The sequence below is a fragment of the Boleophthalmus pectinirostris genome, unplaced genomic scaffold (genome assembly GCF_026225935.1).
Source record: "Boleophthalmus pectinirostris isolate CB_2022bp ecotype Guang Dong unplaced genomic scaffold, ASM2622593v1 HiC_scaffold_4, whole genome shotgun sequence".
NCBI lineage: Eukaryota > Metazoa > Chordata > Actinopteri > Gobiiformes > Gobiidae > Boleophthalmus > Boleophthalmus pectinirostris.
In genome coordinates, this window is record NW_026571353.1 from 17,713,616 (window position 1) to 17,724,980 (window position 11,365).

The window sequence follows — 11,365 nt, forward strand, 5'->3', positions numbered from 1 at the left end:
TCCTTAAGTGTTAATTTAACTAGCATTTATTGTTATTTATTAAATATCTATATTTTACTGTCGAGACCAAGACTTTGTTAATTAAACTTTGACGTGCTTAAGAATTTAAATGCCTATAGAATTTAAAAACTTTTGAAACTTTTTTGAAAACAATTTGAAGGATGTAATGTCCGGATTAATATTTGATCCTTGGTGCAAACAAACAACTGGCTGTGACTGGATGTGTCCTGATGTATGTTATGCAACCCCTCCAGTGGTGCAGATGGAGTAGCAGATTACCAGGCTCTCGTATGTTTATTAGTAATCTCCCTGTGAAGAATATTTGCCCTGATCATTATGTAACCCTGTGTTTGAGTTTTCTGGCAGTTTGAACACACTATACTGGAAAAGAGGTTTTTGACATGTGGACTCCTGAAAAAGTGAGATTGATTGGTCAACATTGTGGTGGCCCTAAAGTGCAACAAGACAAGTGCAATATAGGCCTATAATATAAAGACTCAAAGACAAGAATAACATTTTGTGGATTATCTATTTATATTCATTTTAAGAACATGAACATTATTTCTAATACAAATATAGCAGTTCAGAAAACCAAGTAGTTGGTAATCTCTTAGAAGAGTTCTCTGACTTCCTCCCAAAAGCAAAAGACTAATGTGTAAAGTGAATAGGCAGATGTAGTTTGCTCAAGGGAATAAATGAGTTAAAGAATGTCATATATCAGTGCACTGCTGTCCCTATTTCATGGCCCTGAATGGAATTAGTAGATCAGATTATAATTTATGAACAAAGATATGAAAGTCAGTAAAACCAGGTTTTTAAGATTAATATGTTTTTGTGTCCATCCAAACACCTTTAAATTATGAGGCAAATTAGATGACTGAGGCGCTGCACAAACTTACCAAAGAATGTCTTAAAGGGCCCAAATTATGCTATTTTTGTATCTCTGTTACAACGTTATTTCCTCACCACAAACATACCCCTCAAATGGAAAAAACTGTGACACCTGCTGATGTTGTGTGTGTGTGTGTGTGTTGTGTGATGTGACACAGTGTTTTGAAATGCCATACACCTTCACTAGAACCATGTGGATCATGGAATTTCCAATCTCTACTGAATCAAAAGTAAAACTACCCTTTGGAAACTACCACTAGATGAAGGTGGAACAGAGCATTTTGAGCATTTGAAATGTAGACAGACTAATAATGCAGGATTATTCAACATGGGTGACTAAAACAAAATACAACTCCAGGTATGTTTTTGATGAGGAAGCAGTACTCTAACATGGCTAAAAGTTCACAAGAGTCAATTTTGTGTAATATAGGACCTTTAATTTAAACCTTTTACTGCATGCTTTCTATGTTAATCTTTAGACATCAACCAGGAACCACCATTTCACCAGAAATGCAAATACATGACTAGATGCATGCTAGCTTTGAAATGGTTTCAGATCCAAGAAGAAGACTGTCCCAGGACAAATGTTGGTGGATGAAATGAGGAATATTGCACTGACCTCTAGGCGACTCACAGCGGAGCAGATCACGCCTCAGTACTGGACACATTTCACAGCTCTGGCAGTGTGGCAGGGTAGATGCAGAACAAATAAACAGAAGCCAAAGATGTGGATAGGGAGAAAACTGGCAAGAAGATAAATAGACGTTGATAAACAGTAGACAGCTGTAGAGTGGCACTTCCAAATCAACAGCGCACCAAAGACCCCCACCATCTGTCTCTTATAGGCCATTACAAAGCACATGTACACATGCACCGCACATAATGACTTTAAAAACATGCATACTCACACACCTGAATTATTATTTTTTTATCTGTTGATCAAAAAAAAAAAAAAAAAAGACAAACATACCATCACAACATACTCATCACAAACATACCTTGAGTTGTGTTTTGTTTCATCTATACATGTTTAACACAAACCCTGCATATTCAGGCTGGGTTTTTCTCTCAGATGGAAAACACTCTTTTCCACATTGTGATGCCATGTGGTATACAGGAAGTGCTCCATTGTGTTTTTAAATTCCATACACCCTCACTAGAATCATTTGGATAATTTCAGCCCTGGAACTGGCCATCCACTTAACTAAAGATAAAAGGAACTTCAGGGATGTTTTTGTGATGATCAGCATTGCTATTGCAACAACACATCATCAGTAGGGTAAAACTAACCTGTCTCATGATGTCTAAACCCAGCTCATGTTCCCTATTAGAGGTTGAACAATCCCATGCTTGGTGAATTCTGCTTCATTATAACATGGCTTAAAGCTCACAAGAATCAATTTTGTGTAATATAGGACCTTTAAGTGATAAGGAGAACTTATACCCATTAGCCTTTATAGGCCCACAAACAATAATGCACTGATCAGTGCTTTGTGTTCTCTACCCTTTTTCTTTGGAGGCCACTTTGCTTGTGCTGGTGACTGATTAGTATTTACCCATCAACGATTCATTTCTACAAGAAAAATATGGCTGATGTTACTGTGGAGAAATACTTTCAATTCTGAAAAATGTGGAGTAGATAAGAATATCTGAGAGCTTGTGGTCAAAAGCAGGAAACTGTTCTTTGCTGCTAAACAAATAGGGTTCTACTTATAAGCCTAAAAATAATGAAAAAAAAACAAAACAAAACAGGATTGCATAACATGTATTGAAAATGATATGGTTTTTTTTTTAGCTTATCAGTGGATGGAATGTTTGTCTTAGTTTTGATCTGAGGCAACTGTGATAGTTGGCTATTTACATACATGGTTGCAAATATACATACATACATAAATAAATAAATAAATAGACAAAGGGAGTCATTGATTTCAAACCCATTAGTTACATTTTGAACCAAAGATCACAATTGCTTTAAAAAGTGTCCTTCTATTTTCCTTAAAATAGCCTGAAATATTTTTACTACTATTGGAGACAATAATGTCTTTCCAGTCTCGCTGAAAGTGAGGAGTAATACCAGCTTGTGGCTCTGTGCTACTTCCACCGTCTTGCTGTTGCCTCTAGTGGGGACTGTCATCTTCCTGACCCACATGTGCCCTATTCTTGTACTCCCATTCACTGTGTTTTCGACTTGTTCACTATTTTCTCGCTGCTGCTACATCTGAAGTGATGTGAAGGGGAGTGGAGTAGGGATCAGTTTGTCCATGTGTGTCGCTAAGCAAACAGACTGACAGATGGACAGTCCCAGCGTCTCACAACCGAGATAAGAGGATTGCGCTGCTTGATGGCGTTGTCAGTCTTGCCATTCACAGAGCCCATATTTCAAACCAGTGAAGGCAAAAATGGAGAAGTGATAATGTCGATTTAAAAGTGTCTCAGTCAAGCAGCAGACAGTAGGTACTTTTGTTCTACTGTTTTCCTGTCCGACTCAAGTGACAGGACAGGCTGCTTTTCTTGCTGTGAAGGCACCTTGCAAGCTTTGTACAGAATAACAAAGAGGATCAAGATGAGGACGCCCACCACAGAGTTGCATATGATGGCAGCGATGGCCCACACGGACAGCCCCATCCGCAGTTCATGCTCCATGGTCCAGTGGATAAACTCCAATCAGGCAGTCAAGACCATGGTAGTCTGATTCTGAAAGAAAAGACAGGCCATATTTTTCATACACAAATATATATATGCATTATTATAAACAAATTAATGGTTAAATCATCAATTGATTTAATGTTCATAAAACAGATGATGGAATGGTGGGAGGAAACAGCAAAGTCGTAAAAAGCAGACTTTCTAGTGGAGGGATTAAATATTTTTCTAATTAGCTGTAACTTTAAGTCTTTACTATATCTTTTTGTGGCTGTGCATCACATAGTATACAGAACTTGTTTAAGTTAAAGAATTAAGTTAAGAAATAAGTTTCTCTTATCCCTAACTATATTACCTTTTTGTTTTTGTGGTAGATTCTTTGCCACAAATATTACACTGCCAATATGATAAACAAAATGCATGATAATATCAATTTAAACTAAGTTTTGTGCTGACATAAGCCATTTGTTTGCCACAGTTACCCTCTCGGTGTTAAGCTGCTGTTACATGAGGCGCTGGTGAGGTCAGCTCTGTGATGACTGTCCCTGTCACAGGTTACTCTCAGAGCCAAAGTGGCTTTATCCTCACTGCAGCTTAATCTGGACAGCCACATACACGTGTGACGTATCCAGTGTTTATGTGTGGGAAATGAGAAGGATAAAACAAGCCCACAGAAACTATGCATCTCAAGGGAATACATTTTGCATTTATGTATTCAATGTATGTTGTGTTTTTAAAATATGAGCAAAATGCAAAGAGAATGTAAAATAATACATAAAAAGAAAAAGGAAATCATGACTGGATGTTTACTAAACTATAATCTTTTGGTATGTGTCAAAACGGGGAAAAACATTTAGTTTCTTGAAATAAGACAGTGTGAAATAACAATACATTTGATATATTTTTTTATTATGGAGAGTTGGTACTCAAAAACTAAAATTCATTTTAAATTAGAATCAATATAACCACTGTATGCACTGTGATTAGTTTCTCTCAGCTCAGAAATACTTTCAGGAGTCGCATGCAAATTTGATTTGTGACACTAATTGGGTCGTGGAAGTGGGTGCTGTGCATGTGCTCTGTTGTGTTGACTGAGACAGAGATGGAGAGAGAGGATATTCTTCACATAAAACTTCCCTCCTGCTCTCCACTTTCCTCTAATGCATTTCTAATGAGACCACACACTTCCACCTCTCTCGGAGTTAGAGCCAGTGCAACACTTAAACCCAGCTCTTAAGATCTCATTTCTGTGGTATCCTTTTCCTTACAGCTAATCTATGTGGAAAAAGAAATGAAAATGTTGTTTTACTATTCATCTGTTGTACTCTGGTCTGCTCGCAATCACATGTACAGGGAACTATTTGGATCGCATTGGGATGCAACATGCTGCTAAAATCATTGTGAAGAAAATTACCCCATAATTACTAATCAGGATAGCTGTCAATGCCCTTTATCCTTTGCAAAACACATTGTGGGAAAAGGTTTCTGGTTGTAACATGGTGGGGCTACTGTCAAGTTGAACATTTTAATTAGAAAAGGAGAATAAAAGTGTAATTGTTTGATTTAGAAATGTTTGTTCATGCAGGTCACTCACATATACACTCACCAGCAATACAATTTAGAAGTTAATTAGATTTATGTGTTACAGCCAATATATCAACCTTTTTTTTTTAATGGTATCATTATCAGTGTAATCCAACTGTGTTAAAATGATTTAAAGGTTCAAAGTTTGAAATTTGCACACATGGATGTTTATAGGAGATATATTTTATATTTTCTAGAGCACTTGCCGACATCCACATGTATAAGCTATGCATAATGTCACCATAAATAGGCCGGCTGACTGATTGAGTCACACCCCCCGAGGAGGAAAATGGCTTCAGAATCTCTGACTCTGGATCTACTGAAGTAAGCAATAATGACAGTAAAGATATGGTTCACGCTTGTGTTTGTGTAGGAGGACGTGACATCAGTTAGACCACAACGGAAAGTCCACTCTCCTATGCAAATCACAACATCCAAGTAACACAGGCAAATGTTGTACAGGCAATTCTCCCGCTGGACTGGCAAGCAATATCAGTCATGTCTCTTTTTGAGCAAAATACTTTTTGAGTAAAGTGTAAGACTTTAATTTAAACTTGAAACAAAGATTCACATACCTTGACAACTGCTGCCCATTCACTTGGTAGTAAATGATTTGTATATCAGTAGGACGGATGCAACTTAAAAAAAAACAAAAACAAAAAAAACAAAAACAACAATGGGCTTTTGAGCACACGCGGGAACTTTGGTGCTGAAAAGTGGGTCACACGGACGTATCTCCCGGACGCACGACCTCTGGAGCTGCCAATGGACCGTGATTACCAACGGACACTGTATCAAGTTTAGCTGGCTCTGTCCCAGCTTGTTCTCCTAACCGGTCTGTCCCAGCGATGACTCTGCCTGGTCTGATGCGATCATCTGTCAGCGTGGCTCCATCGTCAGCCCACAATCCCCTCCTCTTTTTAGGTTCGCGCGCTCCCTCTACTACTGAGCTATAAAGGGAGGCCAAGCGTAAAATCCTATCAGCGCATCTCTACAAACCGAAATCCCCAAACAGTGTTACAGTAGGCCAACAAATGTTTTAGCTGCTGACAGCTAACCTATTCTGAAAAGTTGGTTGGGCTTTCTGCAGCCCAGAGCCTAAAATAATTGGAACCAACAGGATGAAGTGCCCAAGCCCCCAGGACATAGGTCTGAGGTCAGAACTCTCAGAAGTGAGACTTCCTTTGATTTTGGTCATCATTATTTCTACAGATGTTAAAGAATGCAAAAAACAAAAACAAAAAACAAAGCAACAAACAAAATCTTGAGTTCGAGACAACACTGGATCAAGCTGAGTGCAGCTGAACAAAAGCCTATAGGCCAACAGCAGTGTGCAGGGAAATTATGTAAACAGTTATCCAAACTGATTTAATTCTGGTCAAATTATCATCATAAACATAATGTTGGTAATAAATGATCATCACTTTGAGAACATTTAAAAACTAAGTTAGAGAGCCTAACTGGGTTTTGTGGAGCCAACTGATCAAAGAAAATAATCTATCAGTAACAAAACTCAGTAAAGTTTATTCCTTGAGAGAGGATTATTTTAAAGACTTATGCTTAATTTAATAAACGTCTTAGTGGCAGAGCTGCAGCACATGCAGTGTAACTCACCTTGCTGTAAGGTGAGGTTATCTGACAGTTTCTGAATGTCTCTCTGCTCTCTCCCTCACTTGTCCTCTCACTAAAGCCTTGAAATGACCAAAAATATAGTTGATTTTAAATGCTAGTTTGAGATGGGGTTTGAGATAGTGACATTTTATATTAAAACTCTCCAAAATTAGTGCATTGCCTCTTTAACACTTGGTATTCATGCTGCAGCCAGACTTGGCAGAACTCTCTGTGCAGCCTGTGTGGAGGGGATCAGGGGTTACCCTGTCCCTCAGCTCACATAGAGACAAAGCATTCTTTTTAGCCCCCTTACCCCCCTCATCCTATGTGCAAGACAAAAGTTACCCAGGATGCATTGCTCCATGAAAGCACTGCAGGCAACATCTCATGCTTTAAATTTGTGCAATTCAGACTAATGATTTAATAAATGTTCAGCATAAATTAAGTAGGCTGCATTTAAATGCATAAACCGTAAAGCTAAACTTAAAACTAAACTAACTAAACTCTTACCTAAAATAATTAATGATTAATACAGCATTAACAATTCATCTGTTTGGCCTTGCTTTTTAAAACTGATCTAGTCTGTGATTTTTAAGGTAACAGAGCAATAGTTAACATATATCATGTTGGATCAACACAGCAGCACAGAACTTTATAGCTGACTTAACTAAATTGCACACAGGACAGACCCCTTCATTATTTCCCCCCTTAAGTATCTATTGACAGTGACAACCTGGGAATTAGTCACTGAGTGTACAGTGACCACATCTATAGGGTCTGGGGACATTGTGCAAGTGACAGAATGTGTCAAGGCTATGGGCGGACACTAGCAACAAAAATAAATTGTAAAAAAAAAAAAAAAAAGAACACCAGTCAAATAGGAGATGCTTGCATTTGGAGACAAAAGCAGAATGAAGAATAATTGTTTTCCTAATATACTATATGGTAGATGATAGGGAGGTATAGTGCAAGTCAGTATATGAAATGAGTGAATGAGGACATCTGCTGGACTTTCTTTGACACTGTTTGTACTGAAGTCACTGCATTTATGTTCATTCACCTTGATGTAGTAAACAAATTACAGAAACATTAATCAACTTTTGTTTAGTCTTTTATTAAGTTCCTTCTTAGTTGTTCATCATGGCCTGCAAAAAATACACAATTTATAATCAGCAAATAAAACTTTATTTCTGATGTTTTTAGCTTTCTCACCTCCTCAATCCATTCGTTGAAAGCAGAGACGCGGGTGAACACGGTGGGCTTCCTGATGAAGTTGCAGCCAAGACCGGAGACAAAGCTGGCGATTCCATGGACCTCCCAGGTACCATCAGCATTCTTACAGTTCAGGGGACCACCAGAGTCACCCTATACAAGGAGGAAACACCTCTATTAATAATCACATACATACATACATACATACATACATACATACATACATACATACATACATACATGAGAATACTTTGAAATGTATTTAGTTACAGAATACTGAATACCTAAATTAAACTGTATTTTGTAGTATTCTGATACATGGTCTAATCAGGTTCTGAACATTTAGAATACTTTCACGCAGGGCTGCATTTAATTTATAATGTAAACACGCAACATAGATTAAAAAGCAGCTTCATATTTGTTTCACCAAATACGAAGTCAATGGAGTGAAAATGTATCAAAGTTAAAACTGACGGAGAAAGTACTTTGTTTTCAGCATAGGAAATTATTACAAAATATGGATAGAAATTTAGGGACTTACGTTACATCCACCCACAATGCCATCTCCTCCGGCACACACCATAGAGTCCCTGATAGCAACACCCCACCAGTCGTTCTGGGTGCATGTTTCGTGGTCGGCTACAGGCATCAGAGCCTGCTGTAGCTTATCCGCAATGGGCCCTCCAGCTAGAACATACACACACATACACGCTGTCAGTGTCTATCACGAGCTTCCACATACTGTACAAGCTACTACCAAACCTCGCACATTCTAATTAGCAGTAATCCCTGAGAACAAAGCCAGGCCTAACATCTTTCTTTGAATTTGATTTATTTGGCGCAGCAGGCAGTAAGCCGCTTCCAGTCTCCTACAGGGCATTTTAGATGAAGCTACTGCTGAGATGCTGTGATAGGCTTTAAAAGATGGACACTTTAGACTTACTGGAGATTCTACCCCAGCCAGTGATGTAGCAGGGGTAGAGGTTGGGCAGCAGGGTCTCGGGAGCGGGGATGCAAGCCAGCTGAACGTGATCGCTCAAAGTCACAGGCTCGGACAGTTTGATCATGGCGATGTCGTTACTGTGAGAGTTAGATAGAGATCTGTGGTGAGGAGTCATTTAAACAACCTCTTTATCTGGACAAAGTGAGACTAGATCAGGGAACACTGTTGCCTTTTTGTGTTCATTTGATATAAATACCATATATATAAATAATATAAGTCTCTTTTCTTAAATTTAAGGAAATCTGTACTTGAGTGTTGTACCACTGTTACTTCTAAACACTATTTTAGTAGTTTAGAATAATTTAAATTCGAGTGCACATGTAGCACACATTAATTCATCAGATAAGCTTTAGATAATTTACATTTTTATCCATAGTTCAATTTAAATTCTTGTGCGGTGCATATAGCTGATACACACAGTTTTGCTGTCTTCAATCTGACCACTAGGTGGTGTCAGAGGACTGTAACTTGTCTTTGAACTGGCATACATATTGCCAGTGTTAAAAGACCTCAGTATTCTAACAATTATTATGTCTAGTTTCCTAAATGAGTACTCATAAGTCTGTACCCGAGGGCCACAAGGATAGGGTTCCACTGTCTATGGACAATGATCTTCTCGGGCAGAATGGCCTTGGCTCCAGCTTCCTCCTCCACCAGGTTGTATTTTCCCACAACCACTCTGTAGCTCAGTTTTGTGCTACAATAACAGGAAACAATATTAATGAATAATATTACAGATTTAAATGTATAAAATGTGATCACTGTATGAGAATATGGATTTATCTTTGTGTTTCAGTTTTGTTCCTACTTGATGCAGTGAGCCGCAGTCATGACCCAGTTGGCAGCAATCAGAGATCCCCCACAAGTGTGCCTCCATTCTCCATCCCTTTCATACTGCAGGGAAATCTGTCGGTGCAGACAAGACAGGTAACCTATACAGTTGACCCATAGCTGTGCATAGAGGGCTGATTTAATATTAAGTAAGCAATTGGTTTACATAGTAGTTGATATCCAGTAGGCCTGACTTCTAATAAGCAGATGTTGTATCCACGAGGTTTGCCAGAAACATGAAAAACATTGACAGGTGTGTTGGCATTTGCATACCTGCCAGGGCCAGCTGTGGGGTATGGCATCTTCTCCATTGACCACGCGAGAAGTCAGGGGCTCAATGGGTGGGTTACCGCACCCAAGGGCTGAGGGTAAAGAAAGGTAAAATTAGCTTTGTAATGAGTGAAGCACTAACTACAGAAGTGTGCTCATTCCCTGTTTATGTACACACATAGTCAAGTTTGTGCAGAAAACAATTACACTCTGAATTAGAGTCAGCCAGATGTTCTTACCGCTAGCAATGAGCACGGAGGCCAGCACAATGGGGATCATGTTGATGGATGCTTCTGCTGGGGGACGGCAGGACACTCTCAGTCTTTTAACTCGCCCACCTCAGGCGAGACCATCCTCAAATTATGGAAACACACGCTGCTATTGGTTTGTTTGTCCTTTTGCTACCAGGGGCACCAATAGAGTCACTGCACCTATAGTTCGCCAGGGCAACAGGTGTGTAACAGGGAACATTTCTCATGAACTCTGAGTACATTTCTAAACGATATTTATGTGTGTAGTAAGATAAGCCTTATAGATGAATTTGCTTTGTGATATATATATATATATATATATATATATATATATATATATATATATATATATATATATATATATATATATATATATATATATATATATATATATATATATACATACAGATAGGAATATCCTTCACATACTTACAGCAGTAGTAGTAGTAGTTGCTTACAGATTATCACCTTATCTTGGACTTAGGTTCAATATCACCTGTATAACTTGTATAACTTGACTTGCTCATAGCATATTTTCATTAAGAAATTCAAACAGAAAATCTCAACTCTCTAAAAACACTCAAAAACATAGAGACTTTTGTATAATTTTTATTTGGCACTGTTTATATAAGAGCATGGGAAGCCAGCATCTGGTTAAGTTCTGTTGGTTTATTTTTTGTGAAATGTGAAGCAAAGTCACGGTTTAAAGTCTTGACATTTACTATGATAAATAAACAGCTTTATTAACAGCAGATGGTGCAATTGGTTGTGAATTATGTGACTGTTGAACACAAGATTTCACTGCTGCTGTGAAGCCAACCAAGAATATGGGTATTTGTTAAATAGTCAGTCTCACAGTTCACTTGGAGCACCTCTCATTTCTTCACCCGATAAGACAACATGACTGTGGCTGACTCCATATCACAAGGTTGCACTCAAACAAAGTTATGTTGAATAGAAAAGTTATGAGCGGTGCCGGATGTGTGAAAAGTGTGAAGACATGACAGTGAGAGGCCCAGAGTGACTCAGCATACAGACATTATCAATCTGTCAAATGGAGAATAATGGG

At 38.4% G+C, this 11,365-nt stretch overlaps 1 protein-coding gene across 1 annotated transcript; it reads right to left on the minus strand.

Annotated features, from left to right (window-relative positions):
• Positions 1-7,856: 7,856 nt before the first annotated feature.
• Positions 7,857-10,338, minus strand: ela3l (elastase 3 like). The gene is made up of 8 exons (XM_020935415.2): positions 10,285-10,338; positions 10,049-10,137; positions 9,753-9,850; positions 9,513-9,641; positions 8,885-9,021; positions 8,483-8,628; positions 7,942-8,094; positions 7,857-7,874 (listed from the first exon to the last, which is right to left on the minus strand). The coding sequence occupies exons 1-8, from the start codon at positions 10,322-10,324 to the stop codon at positions 7,857-7,859; spliced, it is 810 nt and encodes a 269-aa protein (XP_020791074.1). The 5' UTR covers positions 10,325-10,338.
• Between the last annotated feature and the right edge of the window lie 1,027 nt (positions 10,339-11,365).

What these genes read in the sequence shown, in the direction of transcription:
- ela3l (XM_020935415.2), bottom strand. Translation starts at nt 10,324, where the DNA reads ATGATCCCCATTGTGCTGGCCTCCGTGCTCATTGCTAGCG. An exon ending in CTCCGTGCTCATTGCTAGCG is followed by an intron (nt 10,138 to 10,284) that starts GTAAGAACATCT and finishes CTTTACCCTCAG; the next exon opens with CCCTTGGGTGCGGTAACCCA. An exon ending in ACTGCGGCTCACTGCATCAA is followed by an intron (nt 9,642 to 9,752) that starts GTAGGAACAAAA and finishes CTGTTATTGTAG; the next exon opens with CACAAAACTGAGCTACAGAG.